This window comes from Podospora anserina, chromosome 1 (genome assembly GCF_000226545.1).
Source record: "Podospora anserina S mat+ genomic DNA chromosome 1, supercontig 4".
Taxonomy (NCBI): domain Eukaryota; kingdom Fungi; phylum Ascomycota; class Sordariomycetes; order Sordariales; family Podosporaceae; genus Podospora; species Podospora anserina.
In genome coordinates this window covers 1847853-1870327 of record NW_001914853.1, presented here as the reverse complement: position 1 = coordinate 1870327, position 22475 = coordinate 1847853, and the positions used below count along the sequence as shown (strand labels likewise).

Here is a 22475-nt window from a genome sequence, read left to right as displayed (position 1 = left end):
GAGAGGGAGAGACTTCTAATGAGGTAATCGACACCCCATAGGGAGGAGCTTCGGCTCGATGGAGGACCATATATAGCCAGATTGGGAGGTGCGCGTCTCATTTAATAAGGGCCGGAGGACCAGAGCGTGCGGGGGGGCCTCCGGACGCCCTCCGGGAGGGAGGGGGCGGAGGAGGCGCCTTCACTCCTGCCCCTGATCCATTGACTGGAGGTGGTGGGGGAGGGGGTGCCGAGACTGGTAGACTGGCCTGGCTTGCCTGCTGTTCCTTGAGGAAATCAATGATGAAGTCCTGGTTGTCCTGGATAAAGTCGTCGGTAAGACCCTGTGCCTTCAAATCGTCTCCGAAATGTTCTCTCCATAGCGGGTCGAAGGCGTCCAGGGTGGCAAAGGCAGAGGGGGCCGGTGCCAAAACAGGCGGCGCATTGTACCCGTTGACGCTCCCGGATCTGTTATCTCGCGTCGAAGCGGCAGGGGCACGTGGCGATTCGGGCGGAGTGGGAGCGGACGAGTGACGGTGACCGAAGAGACCCCCAAGCAGACCATGGTGATGCTTGTGCGGGGCAGCTTGCGCCGAGCCTCCAAACGGTGTCTTCAGCGTGGCCTTGCTCGCGTTCTTCTCCCGGTCATTCATCTTCTTCAAGAACTGTTTGGCCTCCTTCTCGTCCACAAAGGACAGCCCCGCCAAACACTCTTCCAACTCAAACGTATGAAAAAAGACACGGTCTTGGTTGTAACTCCATGTGTCGAATAGCTCTTGGTCCCAAATGACACCTCGGTTTCCGGGCTGTCCAGCCGTTAGCAAGGTGTACCAGCAATACCATTGTGCCACAAGTCCCAAGAATTGCCTACCGAGATGTCCACCATCTTCAACCAGTACGTGTTGCCGACCAGGTCATTCGCCAGCACCACAGCACCCTGTAACCCCGTGTATGTCCATTTCGACCGATTGGGATACGCTACGTAGAGGCGAGCAATGGCAACGGCGTGGATTTTGTTGGTTTGCTTGGGCACATGGCGCTTGACGGTCTCCTTGTCGTCGTCATTCAAGATTGAGGGCATCGCGGGGGAAAAGGGGGAAGGTCGGGCGGCGGTGGTGGTCGGTGATTCCGTGCGGCCTTCGGCTTGGAGGTAGTTTGAAAAGATAGCCCAGAAAATTATTGTCCCTGTAGGCTCAACATCAACAGTTTGTGAATCTTGCAGGCAGCGGTCGTTGTTGTCCAGTGGGTGGTTTGGCTGGTGACTGATAGCCTGATAGACGCAGCGAGGCGCTGATAAGGCACATAGAAACTCGGCGCTACCGTCCTGGTGCGCAGCAAAAGGGCCGTTGTCGTCAGCGAGTGCGCGGCGGAGAGCGAGGTGCCCGGTGCGGTGCGGGTGCAGTAGCTGTTTGCTGGTAGGAATGGTACCCAGAGGGTTCAGAACAATGGCAAGACGGAGGGCGGATACGTCGGGTTCGTGATGATGATTCTGGAAAGGCTGCTGCTGACTGGGGAGTTTCATTAAACGTTTGCTTGCATCACCAGGCTGCTGATTCAGGGAACCCTTGCAGGTATCCAGCGGTCTCCTCTCTGGAATGGCATGGCTGGCACTACGGGTCAGCCACAATGAGGGGAGCAGGGATAAGTAAGATTAAACACCGCCACAGCTCACCAACGACTCGTCGACTCCTAGGCGAGGTCTCTTTTGGCTCTTTGAGCGCCGCCTTTATGCATTTGAGAAAAAAGAGGTCAAAGTCATCAGTTTTTGTATTTTCTGGCATCTGAAGCGCGATCCCCAGCCGTATTCTGTACATGACCTGCCAAACGGTAGTTTGAGAACTCACATGCTGGTTGGCTCACGGCTTCAAGTGATCGGCGAACGGCCGTTACCAAGAAGCTGGTTGAGTGAGTTCCTTGTCAGCTATACATACATATCTGAAGAGGTCACATGTAGGAACGATATTCCGACGGAAACATAAGCACACATATTGGACAATTCATAGTTATTGTAGGTTCGTCAGGTTTGTCATTAAAACTAATACACGCATAGTAATACAGCCCGGTCAGGGATCCGTCTAGGAGTCGGCCATGGAAAAATGAAAACTAGGAAGATGATGGTCTAGTCCATTCAGTTGTTGAGGTCCTTTGCCTTCTCATGACGCTCCTCCTTGGTCCCCTCCTCCTGAGCATTGAAGTTATCACTGATGACAGGTCCAGGGTTGGCGGAGTGAGCTTCCAGGACCTTCTTGGTCTCCTCGCTGAGCTTCTGGAAGGTGCCCTTTTCACACAATGTCAGTCCCATGCCATATCGAGATGGTGGAAGACCGCGGTCTGCCTACCTTATCTTGCTCCTGCTCATCGATGGGCTGGATGGAGAACTTCTTGTTGGACTCAGACATGGTGATTGTCTGTTTGTTTGGCGCGGTGACGTGCAGTTGGTGATGTTGCAGTTGCAGGGGTGTGTAGGTGGGGCAGAGGGTTCTTGAGGGTTGAGAATGATATCTTTCGTGGAATCGTTAGGTTTTTGTGTGACTTGATGAAGAAAAAGAAAGAGGAGAGTTGCGAGTAGAAGGAGGAGAGCCTTTGCTTGCCTTTTAAAGGAGATTTCCCTGAGCTGGTACGTATCATCACACTTTGGATCTTGCTGGGGGACAATGACGTCGAGGGTCACGGGTTGGAGCGGCCTTCGGTGGGCATCTTTGGGGCGCGGTCCGCTAATGAGTTAGTGCCCAGTTGAGCGATACGGGGGGTTCCTGTACTAACAAACGGTCCAGGGTTACGTGCCTGCCTTTGTGTTACCAACCACATCGAACTCACCATTCCTCTCATCCACACAACCCTTGATGCATGACACCTCACCTTGTGGTACCATCTTATGGTCACGACGATGTTGTTTGAAGCGGTGTGAGAAGAACTCCAGACTGAACACAGCAAGTCAGTGAAGGCGCCCCGCATGTCTTCTGCCAGCACCCCCCAGCCTGTGAAGCTCTCACTGCCCTTAGTGCGTCTCTCTTGAGTTGCATCCACAGCCGTTTGCTAACTCCCATCTCCATGTGTTAGGTATACCAGCAGAAGCTGTTTGAGGAGCTCCGCAAAGAAGATGAACTGGTGGTTCTGGCCCGAGGTCTCGGCCTCATGCGCCTTATCACGAACCTCCTTCACTCCTATGATGCCGCAGGCAACAACCTGATTGTCATCGTCAATGCCGAAGACAGGGAAAATGCCTGGATCGGTGAAGCGCTCGCCGAGCATGCCGCCATCAGTATGTCACCAAAGGCCAGGGGCCTCACCGTGGTCAACACCGACTACACGAGCGTGGGTGCTCGAGAGAAGATGTATGCTGGTGGTGGTATTTTCAGCGTCACATCACGTATCTTGGTCGTCGATATGTTGACCGGTCTCCTTAATCCGGAAACCATCACCGGCATGCTCGTTCTTCACGCCGACAAGGCTGTTGCAACTTCGTTAGAGGCCTTCATCATCAGGATATACCGCCAAAAGAACAAGGTCGGCTTTCTAAAGGCGTTCTCCGACAACCCAGACCCGTTCACGGCCGGCTTTTCGCCCTTGGCTACCATGATGAGGAACTTGTTTTTACGAAAAGCATCTTTGTGGCCACGATTTCATGTCCACGTCGCGCAGGCACTCGAGGGGAAGAAGAAAGCCGAGGTCATCGAGTTGGAGGTGCCAATGACCAACGCAATGCGTGAGATTCAGGTGGCCATCATGGAATGTGTCGAAGTCAGTATTCATGAGCTGAAGAAGGGCAACACGGGGCTTGAGATGGAAGACTGGAACCTCGACAGCGCTCTTCTCAAGAACTTTGATGTTCTTATCCGCAGACAGCTCGATCCTAATTGGCACCGGGTCAGCTGGAAAACAAAGCAGATTGTGGGCGATTTGACTGTACTCAGGGGTATGCTGCACTCAGTCTTGGCCCTCGATGCGGTCTCTTTTCTTCAGCAACTCGATACCATTCATGCTGCTCACTCGCCACCCCCTGGATCGACAAGACAGACCCAGTCTCCGTGGCTCTTTCTCGATGCAGCCCAGACCATCTTTGACACTGCCAAGAAGAGGGTTTATGCCAGCACCCAGAAAGCGAAGGCAGACTCCAGCATCGATTCTCTGCAACCTGTACTCGAAGAACAGCCAAAGTGGTCAGTATTGGCCGATGTGCTAGAAGAGATAGACCGTGACCTTTTCTTTGAGCAGCAAGCCCGTGACGATTCCAACGGCACCATTCTAATCATGTGCTCGGACACGAACACATGCCGCCAGCTCCGCGACTATCTTCAGACCATGCACGTCAAGCCGAGGACTGAGAAGCGCATTGAGGAGGTCTACGATCCAGAAGAGGACAAGCCTTCAGCCGCCTACATGATGCGCAAGAAGCTGCGCAACTATCTCAAGTGGAAGAGGGAGTTTGCTCAGGTCAGCGCCACACTGTTCGCGGAGAATCAAAAGGCGCTTAGTGGTGCCGTTGACCCCCGTCTTGCGCAGTCCAAAAGCCGGGCACCATCTAACAAGAGACGTCGGGTCCGCGGTGGTGGAGCGGTAGGCTCTGGCTCGAGCCGTCTAGAGAATGGCAGCATCCCGCAGTACTTTGAGAAGCCTAATGAGGTCGCCGAGTTGATGGGGCAGATTGACATTACCGAAGCGGAAGCCAACCAGAAAGATGACCTCGTCATGGCTGACCCGTTGGAAGACATGGACGACTACTATCAGCTCTATGACATGCAAGATCTCGTCGTCATCCACGCCTACGACGGCGATCAGGACGAGCACGTGCTCGAAGAAGTCAAACCCAAGTACATCATCATGTACGAACCCGACGCCTCCTTCATCCGCCGAGTGGAAGTCTACCGCTCCAGCCACAACGATCGAAATGTCAGGGTCTACTTCCTCTACTACGGCGGCTCGGTCGAAGAACAACGCTACCTCTCCACCGTCCGCCGAGAGAAAGACAACTTCACCAAACTCATCAAAGAGCGCGCCTCCATGTCCCTGGTAATGACAGTCGACTCCTCCACCGAAGACCCCCAAGAAGCCTTCCTCCGCACAATCAACACCCGCATCGCCGGCGGCGGGAAGCTCTCCACCGCCACCGCTGAGCCGCCCCGAGTGGTGGTCGACGTTCGTGAATTCCGCTCTTCTTTGCCGTCCCTCCTCCACGGCCGGTCGATGGTCATCGTGCCGTGCATGTTGACAGTAGGAGATTACATCCTCTCCCCCAACATCTGCATAGAACGAAAATCCGTCTCGGATCTCATCTCCTCCTTCTCCAACGGAAGGCTCTACTCGCAATGCGAGACCATGTTCCAACACTACCAAAACCCTATGCTGCTCATCGAATTCGACCAAAACAAATCCTTCACCCTCGAACCATTCGCCGACCTGTCAGGAAGCATCTCCTCCCTCAACTCGGCCAACGCAGGCGAGAAGGACCTCCAGTCCAAGATTGTGTTGTTGACGTTGGCCTTCCCCAAGCTAAGAATCATCTGGAGCTCAAGCCCGTACGAAACAGCAGAGATTTTCGAACGGCTAAAGAGTCAAGAGAAGGAGCCTGATCCGATTGCCGCGGTCAGGGCAGGGTTGAATGACGGGGATGATGTCGAGGGGAGCCAGCAGGGGCAAGGGGCGGCTTTCAACCCGGAGCCGGGGGAGATGCTGGCCGCTGTGCCCGGGGTCACGCCGAAGAATATTGGGAATATTACGGCCAAGATGGAGAATATAAAGGAGGTTGCGAACGCGACGGTTGAGGAGCTGAGTGCGCTTGTTGGGAAGGAGGCGGGCAGGCAGATAGAGAGGTTCTTTGGGAGGGATTTGTTGGAGGATAGTTAAGTGACTGAGAGGAGGGTGTAGATGTGTCGATATGTGGTATGAGGTGGGAGGTAGATGCATAAAAAAATAAAAAAATAAAAATAAAAAAAATGTTTGTTGGCCATGTAACTTGCTCATATGTGGCTTGAACCTGTGCGCCTTTCCCGGCGCCTCTGCGTCATTCGCTTTCCAGCCAGAGGGGGCTTACCCTCGGGGTGACCTGAAGAGCAGCAGCTTCTGAGGCCCCCCCACCCCCAGTTACCACTTTGCGCCAATCCCTCCCACGAATCGCATTAGGAAGTAGGTTGAGAAGTTGCTCTTGTGTATAATGTTCAGCTCTTCCATATTTAAGAACTGAACACTATAGTCGCCAAACAATGTGATTTGGTTGTCGGTTTGACATTCAACATATCCAGTAACACAAACACAAAAATCATTCCAAGAGTATGCCGTATGAAAGATGTATTTATCTAGTAGGTAACCCCCATCAAAACGCAATGCCCTTCCTCGTCCCCTTCTCCTCGCCTCCCCTCCTGACTGCTCCCGCGTAAGAAACGCAGTCTGGGTATTTGGGTATCTTTATTCATTATCCTCCACTCGGTCGCTTGCAAAAGAGAAAAAACACCAGTTCATATCCCATTCATCGATAACAAAAGAAATCTTCCCCTTTCCCATCAATCATGAGCTGTGGCTGTGTTGATGGAACTTAAATGGCAGCAGTAGTCCCGTGTCTCCTCCTCCCAAACCCTCTACTCTTGCGGGTGGTGGTGCCACCGTGGCGACGGCGACCGCCGCAGGTGTTGCAGGTGAGGAAGCCGACGATGATGCCGAGGAAGTTGATGATGCCGTTGACGATGGCCATGATGATGTTGCCGATGCCGTTGATGATGGCCATGATTGTGCGGCCGATGGTGCGGAGAGCACTCTGGATCTGTTTCAATCGGTTAGTTATCAGTCGCTAGTGATGAAAGATGGTGGTGGTGGTGGTGGTGGTGGTGGTGGTGGTGGTGGAGGGGACATACGCAAGAGACGACGGCGCCCATTTTGACTGGTTGGTTTGGTTTGGTTTAGTTTGGTTTGATTTGTGATTGTTTGTTTGTGGTAAAGTGGTGGTGGTTTATTTGAAGTAGCAAGCAAATACTTTGTATTTGTGTGTTGTTGTGTTGTGTTGTGTTGTGTTGTGTTTGTTGATGCTGATGAAAGAAAGAAAAAAACGGAATCAACTCTGGTGGTGGGATGGGAGGATAATATACCAAACTTTCCCCACGACTTGGTTCCTTTTCTTTGAACACAGTTTTCTAGCAGCCACTACCACATACGTCTCCGTCAATAACCTGTTCCTGTCCTGTTCTGTTTGCTCCTGCCGGCTGGGCTGGCTGAACTGGCGCCCCCCGTCATCGTCACTGGTCAACTGGTCTGTCTGGTGGTCGTCTCTGGCCGAATGTGACGTCACTTGGCATTGTCTGCTTTTTTGTGTTCTACCCGGCCGACCACTAACACACCCCTGTCGTCGATCAATCAGTTTGCGAAAATGGAAAGCCATCAGATGGCATTTTTCTCTTTTTTGGGATGGGGGATTTGTTTGAGAATGACGCGCCGTTGGGTTCTGCATTCCAGCTACCCTTCTAACTTGGAGTTGCTGGCCAGCCAACAGCTTGAATTTGAGCTCAATCATGGCAGGTGAAGGTGCGCTGCTTGCCAGCCATCTCGAAATCGAATCATCAAATGCCCGATGTATCATGACTTCCTGCCCGTACAAGACATTCGGAAGATACGGCTCCTCGTCTCCATGCCCATCCCTCTTCGCAATGACTTCACCTCTCTTTCAATTATGTACAACAGCCCGCAAGAGTACCACCTTTCGTACCGGCCACCTCCCGAACTGTGGCTTGATCTGCATTCTGATTCGACAGTCCTCAAAGGCGAACACTTGCGCACCACGCGCGTGGCCTGTCTCCCCAAAGTGGATATTGACGTCATTGACATTTCGTCTCTCAAGTGGTCTGTGCCCTTCCCGTCCGCTCTTGGCGCTGCCTGCTTCTGTCAGTGTCAGGTTCACCTTGGCGGGTTCCATCGGCTGGATTTTCAGGGTCTTCTGGTGGGACATCAAGCAATTGTTGTTTGCGGCTGGGCAATGATATCACAGGGAACCCCCAGGGTCTTCACGTGCGAAGGGGTTTCATAGAAATCTGGCAATATCGGTTCCCTGACAGATCCATGCAATGAACGAATAGCTTGAGCAAAAGCAAGCGTGTTAGGTAAACATTTCCATGTTCTAATTGTATGCCCACTATGTGGCTGGGGCACGACATCATCAAACAGCTAGATTTCCATTCTTTCCAACTGGCTGTCGACATGATGTGAATATCGTCATGCCCTAAAGCAACGCTTGCAACTGAAGTCCCCGGCCCCCATTTCCTCAGCATATGGTATCATCACAACCTCCCTGCCTGTGCCTTCAGCCTCTTCTGTATCTGTGCAAACTTGCCGAAGTTCATCTTCGTCGTGCTCGTCTCATCCACCCGCTCTCCACTGACAATGACATGAACCATCATCCTAGGATCGTACCGGAGCCCCGACAACAGCTTGGGTGTGATGAGGAAATACTGACTTGTATGCTCTCGGCACGCAACCTCCACCATCCTCTCGTGGACCATACGCTCGTTGCGCGGGTCCATACCCTGGTTGATCTCGTCCACCACCCGGAATGGCGCCTGAGCCAGAGCCTGCAAGGCCATCAGGTAGAAAATGGTTGACACGGCACGCTCACCACCAGACTGTCTGTGCTGGTCGAGCCGCTGAAGTGTCTCCCCCTGACGGAATCTGACCTTGATATCGATAGCCCACTTGTCAAAATCCGCGTCTTTGTGGACACCAACTTCGCCGGCACAGCTGATTTGCTCAAAGTTATAGCTAAAAGCATCATTAATCTGTCCGACGAGCTCGTCCAGGCGGGGCTCCCATTGGCTCTGGATCTCCTCGATTCCGGCGTTGAGCTGGGCCAGCCTTGTCTCCTGGTTTTCCGCAGCATGGCGAATCTGTTCGATCTTTTGGGCGTAAAGCTCGTACTCTTCCAGCGCCTGGGGGTTACCCGCTTCGATCATCTCGAGCTTCGCCTGCTCTGCCGTGATTGATCCCTCAAACTCGGCCACTGTCCTGTCCTGAGCAGCTGCCAGAAGGGCCACTCTGTTCTCATCGTTCAAGAACTCGCTGACCTTGTCTTGAGCTTCTCCGGCAGTTTGTCTAAACTCCTCGACATCCTTCTTAGCCTGTTCCACCTTTGCTTTCTCGTCTTCTAGTCTGGCTGTGATCTCGGCGTTCTTATCTTTGAGGCACTTGACATCCGATTCGGCCTCCAGCTCCCAGACTTGGGCTTCGAGGAGTTTTTGTCGCGTTTTACGGATAGCACCAAGCGTTTCGAAGTGTTTGATGACGGCCTTGGACATGTCCACGGTGGCATCGTCGAGTTGCCTCATAAGATCCACCCTGCGAGCTTTGGCCTCGTCAAGCTCCTTCTGGGTGCGTTCTTGGACCTTTTCTTTGGCATCTGGGAGCAGCTCTGTTAATACACCACAATCGGGTCCACTGCCAGGGGTCTGTCATACCTATCTTGTCCGGCAGGCCGTTCCACTGCGTAAACTCGGCTTGCAATTGGTTCTTCTGCGCCATTAAACCGCTCTGATAGTTGGTTAGTTATATCCAGGTATGCGACAGGAAAAGATACATACCTTCTTCTCCTCAAGTTCCTTGATCTCCGCTGTGAGTGTTTTGTGCTTCTCGGCCACTTCTTTCAACTTTGTCAGCAACTCATCAGTCTTGCCATCGATCTCCTCGATCTTGCGTCTGATTTCGAGCTTTTCAGAACCGTCAACCGGCTGGTCTGTCCAGAACCGGCCCTCGCTGAACCCAGTGACGCGCGTAGAGACCGCCCCCGGCCCATACTCTCTCCGGCGCATGATACGATAAAACTTGCGACCAGCAGAAAAGTAGTTGATGAGCTCGTCCTTTTGGATTTGCTCGAACTGGTCATCGGAAATCTCGTTCAAGCTAAGGGCAGACTGATGTAGTCTTTTCTCTGCGCAAAGCATGGCCAGCACGGGAGCGGGTCCGTCGAGGAAATCGAGAACATAGCCATCGAAGCCATACCGTGAAAGCTGCTCCTTAGGCATAGGTGGCTTGAAGGAATCCAATGAGCTAAAGCAAGTCCGAACAGTAACGGAAAGGCCCAAAGTCCCATACAGCTGGTCGCTCAGCTTTTTGTGGTCCGCCCTGGTCTGAGTCGTGAAACAAAAGAAATCAGATCCCTGGAGCATGGACTGGACCAAGTCCTTGTAGCGCTTGTCTTTAACGGAGCACGTTAGCATGGGAGGCCCAAAGACTTCCTTTTCGAACCCTCCTTGGTTGTCTTTGAGCCAGGCCCAGCCCGCTGCTGCATCAGGGTTCATGTTCTTGAGCTGGTTGAGAAGTTGGCCCTCTTGCGAGTCCAGGGCCTCCAGTTCCTGCACCAATGCCATCTTCTGTTGCCTCAAACCATATCCCTCCGTCTTGATAGCGTCACGTTCTGGGACAAGATCCAAGGCCTTCTGCTGCTTCTCGCGCTTCTGGTGGTCTAGCTCTCGCTGTCAAAACTGTCAGCGACACAAACCTTTCGAGTGTACATAACTGCTCAAACTACCCACAATCTGGAGGTTCCATTCACCAGCCTTGAATTCCTTGGGCTTTTGTGCGTACTTTGCCTTCAGATCGGTGATCTCCTTCCTCAAAGCACCCATCCGCTTCCTCTTGTCCTTGAAATTGTCTTCCTCCGTCCGAATCGCGTTTTCGATCTGCGTCATTCTCCCACTTGCTGATTCCACCGGACCCAGCGCTTTGTCGGCCTCGGCTACAGCCTGCTCCAGTTCTCGTCGCCGAAGAGTTACGATGCCTCTAACTTTGCGAGAATAATCCTGCTTTCTATTGACGGCTTCGAGGGCAGGCGCGACGCTTCTTTCGAGCCTCTTATAGGCGCGCTGTGACTCTTTCTTACGCATTCTGGCTTCGTTAAAGTGTTCCCTGGCCTCCTGATATTGAGCGATCAGTCGAAGTTGCTTCAGTTTGATCAGCGCTTCCTGGATAGCCTTTCTCTCGCGAAGTTTGTCGACATCCGCCTGCAGAAGCCGCTGTTTGTCCTCCATCCTCTTGACGTCCTCGCGAGTCTTGTCCGTGATGGATTGCACTTCCTTTTGCTCCTTGAATCCCTGTTTCAATTCCTGCTGCCACACAATCATGTCCTGTGGCGCGGCGGCATGCAGAGTCTTCTCCAACAGCTCTACCGGAGTCAACCCAGCAAACTCCGCCACCTTGTCCTGTGGTAGGAACTGACATAGGTTGTCGATCTGGATACGAAGGCTCCGCATAAGCTTCTGAACATCCTTGAGGGTGGAACGGCTTCCGTTGATAGTGAACTTCCGACTATTATCCTCGCGCCTGATGACAAGTCCAATGACGTAGTTCTCGGCATCTTCAGGCTTCCGCTGTAGCTCAACCTCGAGTTCCGCCTCATCGTTGCCGTGCTTGACGAAGTCGCCAAAAGTACTCGCCCTCCCCAGTACGTTCGGTGGATAACCAAGTCCCAAGCAAATGGCACAGACCAGCGAACTTTTCCCTGTGCCGTTTGGCCCAATAACCATATTCAGATTAGGTCCGAGAGAGAATTGGGCTTCGGAATAGGTAACGAAGTTGCGTAATTTCACTCGCACAATTGCACCCGGTTGGAATGTACTTGCTGATTCGTTCGCGGTAGTGTCATCATCGTGATAAGCCCGTGGCCCATCTCCCCCTCTTCGTCGTAGGAAGCTGTAGTCGCCGGCATCATCTGGGGCGGCTCTTTTCAGCGAGGTCGTTGGCGCCATTTCGCCCAAGCCAAGGTGTAAATGGACTGGGTAACTCGCTTTCCGTCAAGGATTCTTCTGAGAAAGAGGGTATTTTGAAAGACCAAAATCCACAAGGAATATGCACGCCTTTCGTCGTTACAGCGTGACCTTTAAGAGGTTGAGAACGCGTCGCGTTTGCTGCAGCGCGTGGTGGGGTTGGGGTTAATTGGTAAACTCAAAAGGTGGAACTGCAATCCGTACCCAAGTCCGTGCACGGCGACCTTGAAGTCTGGCCAACAAGAGGCAGTCAGTGTGGTCCAAGCTCGGCAAATGCAACTGCTGTTGCTTAGGTAAGATATTATATTCGCGCTGTTCCAAGTTCAACATCACAGCTGCTATCAACGAAGGAGAACGACAAGGTGGATGGATTTTCGAGTACGGGTGGCCATGAAATTTCGATCTGTTACAGTCCAACTGTTCGGGACAATACAAAAATATGGGTGTATCATTTCGAATCTCATGATGACAAGGGTAGGCTCGAAAGAATGAAGGAGCCCCTTTGCCGGGGACCAGAGGCTCTCACCATGGGTAGATAGATATTATGTATCATGGATCAGATCAGTAGTTTTAGATGTATCGGCATGAAGAAGTGGTTCCGGAATCGTGTTTTGGGGCCAGAATACTTGGCACAACCAGTTTTGTCTGGAATTCCATCGCACATAAAAACAAAACACCATGCTTCTGCTGCATTCCTCACACTCTTCCACACCAACACTGAGATATACCGGTACAGACAAACACAGAGGACTCTCTCATACTGGGTACATGCGTGTTATCATCGATAAACTACTCATATGGGTAGTTGATGCCAGCACACAAGAGCGTGTACTGTTGGATCCTGACAGAAAACACCCCAAGGGTCTTAATTTCCGAATGCCTTCAGCTCGACAACTCGAGATACCGAGCTTCCCCTTGCATAGCAGGTGACGACGAGCAAGCCGTAAAATGCACTGTATGGTTCCATGGCATATCGCGTTTCCATCTTACTGGCCAGCCCCATTGGAGCACTGGTTTTTCAGGCCCACGCGAGCCTGGCAGCGACTCTGTTGCAGCGGGTTGTTTTGTTTTGATCACAACAAAGCTGGTTGCTATGCAAGCTTTCTCTCGCTCCTACCCTTCCCTCAGGCCCCACGCTTTTCACTCCCCGCCATTCCACTCGCTGCATCTATCAAACTCCGCCCATCGACCCAACTCCCACTCTCCTTCTCTCTCCAGATCGTCGCCGGACAGTGCTGACCTTCGCACCACCACCACAGTCGTTTAGCTTCTTACACACTCATTTTTGTGTGTCTTTCCTTCCATCGCCAGTCGGACCTCAACACCACTCGTTAATTCATTTACAGCTTCTAATTCTCGAGGTTACATCTTCCAACCGACTCCTTCACTATCACTGCAACTTTCCAACCATCCGATCGTCTATTTGCTTCTTACAGTCCTTTCTGCATCGGACCATGTACTGATCCGCCCTCCATCCCGTCAATCATGGATAGGCACAGCAACTCGCGACATGGCCGTCAGCCGCTCGCTGACACGACCAAGCGAGTCAACAATACAACAGTCGTCAGCACGGCGCGTTCCCATCACAAAGGCAATGATGAGAATTACGTATTGAGGTCCAAGAAGGTTGTCAGAGGCTCGTCAACATCTGTTGTCGCCGGTACAAGTCATCAAGTCGAGCGTCAGACGAAAGGCACATCAGATCGACCAGTTGCAGTAGAACACCCTGCGCCAGTCAATCAGCATCTTTCAGCTGTTTCTCAGGAAGTCGACCTCGAAGCCGCCCGGCGCATCTCTCAATTTTCCAATGTTTCTTCCAATGCTTCCACCACAAGACAGCTCAAGACACACATTGGACCTTGGCAGCTGGGCAAGACATTAGGCAAGGGGACTTCGGCGCGTGTTCGTCTCGCACGTCACCGTGTTACTGGCCAATTGGTGGCCATCAAGATTTTGTCCAAAAGCACCGCCTTCATCAACCAGTCGGGTAGTCTGGCGAATCTTGACCGGCTCGAATATCGAACTCCCCAAACCGATGCGGAAGGCGGTCTTCGTCGAATGCCGATAGCTATCGAGCGCGAAATTGCCGTCCTTAAGCTCATCGAGCATCCAAACATTATCAAACTGCTTGACATTTGGGAGAACAGGTCGGAGATGTAAGTCAGCATACCCCGTGCGTGCTCGAATTGTGGACTAACTCGATGCTCCTTACTAGCTACATGGTCACCGAATTTGTTGAAAAAGGCGACATGTTCGAGTTTATCCGCTCGGTTGGTGCTCTACGTGAATGGGAGGTCGTCTTTTACTTCCGCCAGATCATGAGTGCGCTGGATTACTGCCATTCATTGAATATCTGCCACCGAGATCTCAAGCCGGAGAACATTCTGCTTCACAGCAGTGGTCAGGTCAAAATTGCGGACTTTGGGATGGCGGCTTTGCAACAAAGCCAACACCATCAGCTCACAACGGCCTGTGGAAGTCCTCACTATGCGGCTCCGGAGTTGCTTCGACACCAGGCCTACAAAGGCTCAGCGGTCGACATTTGGAGCATGGGCGTCATCCTGTTCGTCATGCTTGCTGGCTATTTGCCGTTTGATGACGACGACCTTGGTGTCATGATTCAAAAGGCCAAACGCGCCGAGTACCGCATGCCCCCGCATTTGAGCAGGGAAGCTCAGGATCTGATCCGGAGGATGCTGGTGCCCCAGCCTGCGAATCGTATCACCATGGCCCAGATGTGGCAACACCCGCTCATCCTCAAGTACCCCGATATTCCACAATGCTTCGAGTGGGAACAGCGCCAGCAATCAGGTTTGCAGAAACGCAATGTCTCGCCCATCCCTGAGGCGGAGGTGGACATTCAGATTCTGAGACAGCTCAAGGCGCTCTGGCACGCGTACCCCGAAGCTGAGCTCAAGCTCAAGTTGGCCCAGGAAAAGTAAGTTCTCCTGCCTTTCTTGCGGTGACAACACAGAACTAATCATTCCGGCAGACCGAACGACCAGAAACTGTTCTATCACCTGCTCTATAATCACCGTGAAGTCCAGTTGGAAAACTACAACAACAACGTACCCATCTCGAAGAGCGATTATCATCACCTCAAGCCTCCCAACTGGGGCAAACGCATCTCCACTTGCGAGTTTACCCAGCCAGGGCGATACGGTCAGAAGCGAGCAGTGTCAAAGTTCACAGTCATCTCGAATGTGCCGGGGAAAGCAGACAAGGACGAAACGGGCACAATACGCAGCTATGATCCTTACAATGCGTCCCGGGTGTTCCATTCTGTCCCGCACGCCAGTCACGCCAAGATTATAATTCACCGCAATGGCTCTCAGGATGGCATCGGACGTTCTCCCACCACTGTCTCGCACTCGTATCGTTCATACAGGTCCAAGGGTGGTTCGGTGCGACACCAGCTTCGAACCCCTTCACAACGGACCGCGACAACAGCCGGTCGTCTGCGAACCCCTCGGGGCTCCATGGGCTCAATTCATAGCCACCACAGCACCCCGAGAGTTCGTGTCAGCAGCAGGCTCTCCAGGCGTGGGGTTGACTTCTCAGCAGTCCGCAAAGGTCAGAAGTATCAGGGAAGCCGACATGGTTCTGTGGCTGCCCCAGCTAGCATTGCGGGCGACAACACGACATACGACCGTGATGCCTACTCGCCACGGAAAGCCACCAAGACCCCAAGGCCTACGACCACTGTGTCTATGGCTGACGTCAACAACAACAAGAAGGAGGAGAGGGTGCTTTGGGGCGAGGAACTCAAACAGTTTCATACCTCGATTGCCCGAGACATTGACGAAGCCTTCGGCAGCTCACTCCTCGTGTCAGCGCCCAGCGAGACGTTACTTCAGAGCCGTGAAGGGAGCCACTTGAGCTTTTCTTTGGCTGATTCGTCTTTTGCGCAAATGTCGCAGTCATCGCTTGCTGGTCCGCGCTCGTTTGCGAGTAACCAGCGAGAGTATAGCAGACCATTGCCTCCAGTTCCGTCCCAATCCACCGTCTCTCCTCTGTCAATCCGCAAGCAGAGTCTGGAGGTTGCGCCTGTAACGCATAAAGTCTCACTCCTTGACCCTGGCTCAAGCATTCATCTTCCTGATCGTCGGGTGGTGTCAGATCCGATTCACAACCGCTCAGTGAAGACAGTCAACCAGCTTCCATCTATTTATGAGAGCAGCCCGGAGGTTGTCCCTGCGGAAACCCCAGCTCGTGTTAAGAACAGAGGGCTGGATTATTTGTCCCGGGCTGAGAACACCATTCGGGTGGTGAACTCGCCAACGGTGGTAGAAGGTGGCGATCCGGCTGCGGTTCCGCGGCCGCTCAACGTCCGCAAGCTATCTCTCCATCCAACCAAGAACGAACGCCCTACCACTGTTCAGGAGTCACGAAGACATGCATCCTACTCGGGTCATCAACCGACCCACTCGGTTGACAATACAGAGAATGGCGTTGGTGCGCAGCCCAAGAACAGGGTGTCATCTTGGTTCAAACGCGCCTCCAAGGATGGAAACAGCCCCGCCGTTACCCCCACCACCGGGACGTTCCCCCGGCACGGCGAGGAATACGCCGGTTCGGAGGCTAGCGGGCCCAGCAGGCCTGTCTCGTATTCCATCGACGAGCCTGCGGCATCGCGCGCTCAGAAGAAGAAGGCGTTTGGTTTGTCGTTCTGGAAGAGCAACAAGGATGGGCCGAAGATGTCTATTGGAGGTGAGAAGAAGACGCTGTGCTATGTCTTCAGCTGTGACATGCTAACTTTGCTTTGCCATGATAGATTCCGAGTTTGAAGATGTGCACGTCCACGAAGACGGCAGGTCTCAGAAGAGATCTAAGGAGAAGCACAACAGTATGGCCGCTCAAAGTGTCTGGTCTGAGAGCGATGGGGGTGGCCGTAAGATTGAGGTGCAGCAGAACTGGCTGGCACGGCTATTCAGGGTCAAGCCGGCCATGCGATATCTTTGCTTTGCCATCCCCAAGCGGCGCGCGCGTCAGGAGATGGCGATCTTGCTTCGTGACTGGCGCAAGTATGGCATCAAGGATATCGAGGTTGACAAGGAGCGCAACATCATCTTTGCCCGTGTCGCTGCCAAGAACTGTAGGTTTTCTTTCCCATTGCTTGTGAGGTCCGCTTGCTGATCACCCCTCCGTCATTAGATCTCAACCTCAAGGAAGTATCTTTTGCCATCGAGCTCATGACCGTCATTGAGCACGGGAAGCGAAACCAGCTCTGCATTGCTCGGTTCACACAGGAGAAGGGCGCCGCCAGCAGCTTCCACAAGGTGGTGGAGGCCATCAGCACTGCTTTCGATAACCGGGCTCTCATGGTTACCGACAAGCGGAAGATCAGTATGATGATCAAGACGCTCAACTCCTAATATCGACGATGGCCGGACGAATATCCTCTTTGCACCTTTTTTTTTTTGTTTTCTTCGGCATTCTCTCACACCTGCTATTGGCCACAATGGAAGGGAATTTAGGAGGTTTTCTTTCCACTGTCTGCATCTGGCACTTGGTCTTCGGACCTAGGTTGTTTCTTCGTCTATATATGGCGGAGTTTGGCCACCAGGGTCTGGTAATATTACTATTGGAGTGAAAGGTGCTGACGGCAGGTATACCTTGAGTTTGGGAAATAGCTTGGAGAAAAGAAGGAAGCATTGGAGATGATCGGGTCAGATGGATAAGACGGGGGCCTTGGCTGGGGGGATTATTCTTGTTTTGTTGGCATTGTAGCGCAGGAGCATGATGGAGGGAAACAGGGAAAGGGTGTGTTTTGGTTTCCCCCCCCCCCCCCATTCAGCGACAGATGGGGCTAGATGCTTTGCTAGATACCCGCGCTTGGAGGTTCGAGTTTTGTTCAAGGTTTTCTATACCTTTCGTGCATAAAATTCTGGGGTTGTTAGGTAGCAGGCCAGGCAGGATGAATGTAATCAAATAATGTGTTACCATTAGTCTGTACCAAAAAGCCCCCTTTTTTGCTCTTGAGAATGAATTCAGGGGTTTGTTTTGTTAGCGATGCAGGGTTGCCGGGGGCAGCGGCGGGCGAATCGGCGATGTTCTGTTCGATTCTGCAATTCGTTAATTGCCGGTTGGCCTTCCGGGGGTGGGACATTTGGGAATTGCCCAATTATCTTGAGGTTTCTGATGTCGGGATCTGCCGGACCGGCGCGGACGGATGGGTTGACAGGCTGGGTCAGCCAAGTTGTTGGGAAAAGGTGGTCGCGGGTAGAAAAAAAAGGCGAGAGCGCGTTTTTCCATTTCAACTTTTTTGGCGCATCGCTCTCCTGTCATCTAATACCCTCATTCTCGCAGCAACTCACTCTCCCTCTGGTATCTTTTCTCTTTTTTGGGCGCCGGAGTTATCTCATTTAACAAAGTACGTAGCTGATCGGCACCCCGCACCTCCCCCTCCCGCAGCACGACTTGCTAACCGCCGCTCGGCGCTAGATACAGGGCTACGGTTTGTTTGTCAGGCGACTTTTTTTTCCCCCAGCATGCTTCGATCGGTTCGCATTGCCGGGCCCGCAGGCCGCGCCAGCCTTGGGGTGCCGAGGACAGCCAGCCGGTCGCTGAGCACATGTCTCAAGGCGGCGGCCGGTGCGTGCAACGCTCCCATTTTGTCACTTTCCAACAGCCAAACCGCCAACCCCGCCATCCGCCACCAGAGAACCTTCCACAGTAGTGCCGCGAGAATGTCGGCCAACACCAGAACCGAGAGCGATGCCTTTGGCGAGATCCAGGTCCCGGCCGACAAGTACTGGGGCGCTCAGACTGAGCGTTCCCTCGAGAACTTCAAGATCAACCAGCCCCAGGACCGCATGCCCCCACCCATCGTCAAGGCGTTCGGTATCCTCAAGGGTGCTGCGGCGACGGTGAACATGCGCTATGGCCTTGGTATGTACCCTCTTTTTGCGCTCTTGCAATGCGCTCTGGTATATGTGGTCCGAAGAAGAACGAGGGGCTGACCAGACGGGCAATATGTAGATGCTGAGATCGGCAAGGCCATTCAGCAGGCCGCGAAGGAGGTTGCTGACCTCAAGCTCCTCGACCACTTCCCCCTCGTCGTCTGGCAGACCGGCTCCGGCACTCAGTCCAACATGAACGCCAACGAGGTCATCAGCAACAGAGCCATCGAGATTCTGGGCGGCAAGATGGGCTCCAAGAAGCCTGTGCACCCCAACGACCACGTCAACCGCTCGGCTTCGTCCAACGACACCTTCCCCACCGTCATGCACATTGCTGCTGTGCTCGAGTTTGAGAACACCCTCCTCCCTGCGCTCAAGAGCCTTCGCGATGCGCTCCAGGCCAAGGTTGAGGAGTTCGAGGCCAAGAAGATCATCAAGATTGGCCGCACCCATCTCCAGGATGCCACTCCCCTGACCCTCGCTCAGGAGTTCAGCGGCTATGTTGCCCAGCTCGACTTCGGCATCAAGCGCGTCGAGTCTTCCCTCCCCGACCTCCGCCTCCTCGCCCAGGGCGGCACCGCCGTCGGCACCGGCATCAACACCTTCGAGGGCTTCGCCGAGGCCATCGCCGAGGAGGTTTCCAAGATGACCGGCACCGAGTTCAAGACTGCCCCCAACAAGTTCGAGGCGCTCGCTGCCCACGACGCCATCGTGCAGGCCCACGGCAGCCTCAACACCCTCGCTGCCTCGCTCAGCAAGATTGCTCAGGACATCCGCTACCTCGGCAGCGGTCCCCGTTGCGGTCTCGGCGAGCTCAACCTCCCTGAGAACGAGCCCGGTTCGTCCATCATGCCCGGCAAGGTCAACCCCACCCAGTGCGAGGCCCTCACCATGGTCTGCGCTCAGGTTATGGGTAACCAGGTTGCTTGCACCATCGGCGGCATGAACGGCCAGTTCGAGCTCAACGTGTACAAGCCCCTGATTATCCGCAACCTCCTTCACAGCATCCGCATCCTGGCCGACGGCATGAAGAGCTTTGAGAAGAACCTTGTTGTCGGCCTCTCTGCCAACGAGAAGAAGATTGCCAGCATCATGAAGGAGTCGTAAGTCTTCCTGAACTCAAGCTGACTCGTGAGATATTGCATACTGACTTGACACTTTGTTAGCCTCATGTTGGTTACCTGCCTGAACCCCAAGATTGGCTACGACATGGCGAGCAAGGTCGCCAAGAACGCCCACAAGAAGGGCCTGACCCTCAAGGAGTCCGCCATGGAGCTCAACGCCCTCACCGAGGAGGAGTTTGACACCCTCGTCAGACCCGAGCTCATGGTTGGCCCTTCCCCCTACAAGGGTTAAACTGCCAGCCACCAGAAGAATGCTGGAAACCCAGAGAGAGCGTAGAGGGGTTGTGTGATGTCGGCGAGCGTATCGTGTAGTCGTCTCGATCAAGCCTCCCCTTGATTGGGTAAAGGTTTTGATATGTGAGACTTGGGATTAAAACCCAAAGGCAGCGATATGCCTGACCGCATCACCCACCACCCATCACTTTTGCGTGAAACACACCTCCGTGTAACAATATACCCCTTGTCGTCGATGACTTCACCTTACCGTTACATACCCCTTACCCTTTTACCTCTACGAAGATGTGTTATGATTAGAAAATTAGCCATGAAGAAAATTAAATTGATACCACCACTGCTATATATACTCATTTTTGCGGGGAGAGGAGAGAAGGTTGTTTCATGATGTGTCACTGAGATAAGAGCTAGAAGGAAGCCGAGCCACGGCTATGGTGATGGGTATGTATGATGTCCCATGTGGTCTGGTCTGGCCAACGTAATGATATGCCAATTGGAATCACGGGTCGGAAGCCCTTTTTTCCCCCTTCGTATTGCGACATGCAGCATCACCGTCGACACAAACCCCTGGTAAGTAAGTGTAAGAGATATCGGAAAGTATCGGGCGGACGGGGCGGCCGGTAGTAAACGGGCAAGGGCAGACAGGCGAGGTGTCATAGCACAACCAGACAAACGCAGGCAGAGGCGGATGCATGACGCCGATGAGGACATGGTATTGGGGGGGGGGGGGAGGGGCGATGACCTCGGCTCTGGGCCGGCAGATCGGAGGTTCACGGCGGTGGTGGAGAAAGGCAAGGGAAGTGGGAAGAGCTTTTGTTTTTTGGCTTTGCCAACCCCCAACTTTTCTTGGCTTACGGGAGCTGGGGGTGATTGGCTTGGCTTATGATGTATGGAAGGAAAGGGTTGGAAGAGGAGTTTCTTTATCTCGATGGGATCGAGTAATCTGGTTGGGGGGTAATCGCCGATATCGCTGGAGGGAGCGGTGATTCAGTCGATGGGAATAAGAAGGAGAGATGGAGACTTTGGGGGTTTACAGAAGGAGGTTTAGGAACCACATAAAAAAGAATTGAATTGGATGGCGATGGAGGGTTTGAAAGGGTGTTTTTGTTTGATGGCGGGGAACGAGTAGGTGAGGTCATCGGAGCGCAAGTCATTACGCTGGTAGGGGCGCGGCACATGTCACATGTGAGAGGCTGCACCCGTTGTGAGCTTGTCCAGTTTTCCCCTGATTGTGGGGTAGCGGATTTGACCAATGGCAGCGGTGGGAGCACCCGGACGGCCGAGCGAGCATGGGAATTGAATGCCATGAAGAGACCAACCACATGTTATGGATTGTCTGGGCGAGGCGATGATGGAGTCCCTTGAACCGGATTGCCGAGTGGTTGAGGAAGCAGAAGGAGGCAGAGATTGTCTTGGGGGAAGATGGGTTAGATAGATATAGGTCTGGGTTCATGTCGGGTTTTGGATGTTTTGGGAGGGACGTCATCGTTTTGACAGCACATCATCAGAATTCCAAGCGTTTGCTTTCGCCGCATGCGGGAGCTTTTTTCTCTGGTTTCTTGAACAAACATCGCGCATCTTGCTCTGATAACCTCTCTATACTGAGGGGAGACACGACAATTGGTTTTATTATCGGTGAGTCAGGTTGGTTCCTTCTCTTGACTCAATCAGCTCGTCTGAGGTCGTTGTCTGTCGGTCACGGGGCATGCGTTTTGGATTCGAGCGAGAGCTTCGTTATGACCAAAGCTCGAGATCTCTCCCTTTCTGGTCCTGTTCTTTTTTCCCACTTTCTCTGATACACACATCCGCGTCCCCGGCACTCATACGTCAATTGAAACTCAACACTCCCCGCCTTTTTTCTTTGTTCCATTTCCCCATACAGCTCTTCCTCCACAATTTGGGTGAACCACACCCTGCCCACCCCCCCCCCCCCCCCACTACCAATTGGCAGCTGTTTTACGACTAAGTATTTGACCCGCGGCTCACCTCGGCATTTTCACAACCGTTAGCGATTGTTGATTGACTCAGCTTGCTCTTTCGTCACGAGGTCCTAACGTTTTTGGTTCTGTTCTAGAATACATACATATATATATATATATATATATATATACATATATAAACAGCTTCGCCTCCCTTTTTTAGGATAACGGAGCTTTGCAAACACCACACCCACCCACATCACCCCACGCACACAACATCACAATGCCTAGCACCGAGTCCATCCTTCAGGGCGTCAACGTCCTCGGCCCCGTTTCGGAGTCACAAAAGAAGATCCTCACACCGGAAGCTCTTGCTTTCTTGGCCCTTCTCCAGCGGTCATTCAACTCTACTCGCAAGGCTCTCCTTGAGCGCCGCAAGATCCGCCAGGCCAAGCTCGACAAGGGCGCTCTGCCTGACTTCCTTCCCGAAAACAAAACACATTCGCGAGAACCAAACATGGAAGGCCGCGCCCCCCGCTCCCGGGCTTGTGGACGCCGGTGGGGAAATCACGGGCCCCACTGACCC

The 22475-nt window shown here is 53.2% G+C and overlaps 8 protein-coding genes across 8 annotated transcripts in view; 4 read left to right on the top strand and 4 right to left on the bottom strand.

Annotated features, from left to right (window-relative positions):
* The window catches only part of PODANS_1_19360 (uncharacterized protein), a gene marked incomplete at both ends in the record, with an annotated part of 1514 nt that extends 455 nt beyond the window's left edge, over positions 1–1059 (bottom strand). Inside the window, 2 exons of the mRNA XM_001907366.1 lie at positions 101–784; positions 850–1059. Of these exons, the coding sequence (XP_001907401.1) occupies positions 101–784; positions 850–1059 (894 nt within the window). The remainder of the gene's footprint in view (positions 1–100; positions 785–849) is intronic.
* Positions 1060–2106: 1047 nt separating this feature from the next.
* On the bottom strand, positions 2107–2377 carry PODANS_1_19355 (uncharacterized protein; the record flags this gene model as incomplete). Its single annotated transcript, XM_001907365.1, has 2 exons — positions 2107–2256; positions 2318–2377. The coding sequence occupies 2 exons, from the start codon at positions 2375–2377 to the stop codon at positions 2107–2109; spliced, it is 210 nt and encodes a 69-aa protein (XP_001907400.1).
* Positions 2378–2931: 554 nt separating this feature from the next.
* PODANS_1_19350 (uncharacterized protein) lies at positions 2932–5822 on the top strand (the record flags this gene model as incomplete). Its single annotated transcript, XM_001907364.1, has 2 exons — positions 2932–2979; positions 3039–5822. 2 exons carry the CDS (start codon positions 2932–2934, stop codon positions 5820–5822), a joined length of 2832 nt encoding a protein of 943 aa, XP_001907399.1.
* A 685-nt stretch (positions 5823–6507) lies between these two features.
* PODANS_1_19345 (uncharacterized protein) lies at positions 6508–6844 on the bottom strand (the record flags this gene model as incomplete). Its single annotated transcript, XM_001907363.1, has 2 exons — positions 6508–6732; positions 6824–6844. The coding sequence occupies 2 exons, from the start codon at positions 6842–6844 to the stop codon at positions 6508–6510; spliced, it is 246 nt and encodes an 81-aa protein (XP_001907398.1).
* Positions 6845–8236: 1392 nt separating this feature from the next.
* PODANS_1_19340 (uncharacterized protein) lies at positions 8237–11692 on the bottom strand (the record flags this gene model as incomplete). The annotated part of the gene is made up of 4 exons (XM_001907362.1): positions 8237–9294; positions 9335–9445; positions 9526–10414; positions 10481–11692. The coding sequence occupies 4 exons, from the start codon at positions 11690–11692 to the stop codon at positions 8237–8239; spliced, it is 3270 nt and encodes a 1089-aa protein (XP_001907397.1).
* A 1503-nt stretch (positions 11693–13195) lies between these two features.
* PODANS_1_19330 (uncharacterized protein) lies at positions 13196–17085 on the top strand (the record flags this gene model as incomplete). Its single annotated transcript, XM_001907361.1, has 5 exons — positions 13196–13866; positions 13926–14648; positions 14703–16420; positions 16485–16805; positions 16865–17085. The coding sequence occupies 5 exons, from the start codon at positions 13196–13198 to the stop codon at positions 17083–17085; spliced, it is 3654 nt and encodes a 1217-aa protein (XP_001907396.1).
* Positions 17086–17694: 609 nt separating this feature from the next.
* Positions 17695–19968, top strand: PODANS_1_19320 (uncharacterized protein; the record flags this gene model as incomplete). The annotated part of the gene is made up of 3 exons (XM_001907360.1): positions 17695–18601; positions 18692–19715; positions 19779–19968. 3 exons carry the CDS (start codon positions 17695–17697, stop codon positions 19966–19968), a joined length of 2121 nt encoding a protein of 706 aa, XP_001907395.1.
* A 2144-nt stretch (positions 19969–22112) lies between these two features.
* The window catches only part of PODANS_1_19310 (uncharacterized protein), a gene marked incomplete at both ends in the record, with an annotated part of 1890 nt that continues 1527 nt past the window's right edge, over positions 22113–22475 (top strand). The window contains one exon of the mRNA XM_001907359.1: positions 22113–22469. Coding sequence (XP_001907394.1) covers positions 22113–22469 — 357 coding nt within the window. The remainder of the gene's footprint in view (positions 22470–22475) is intronic.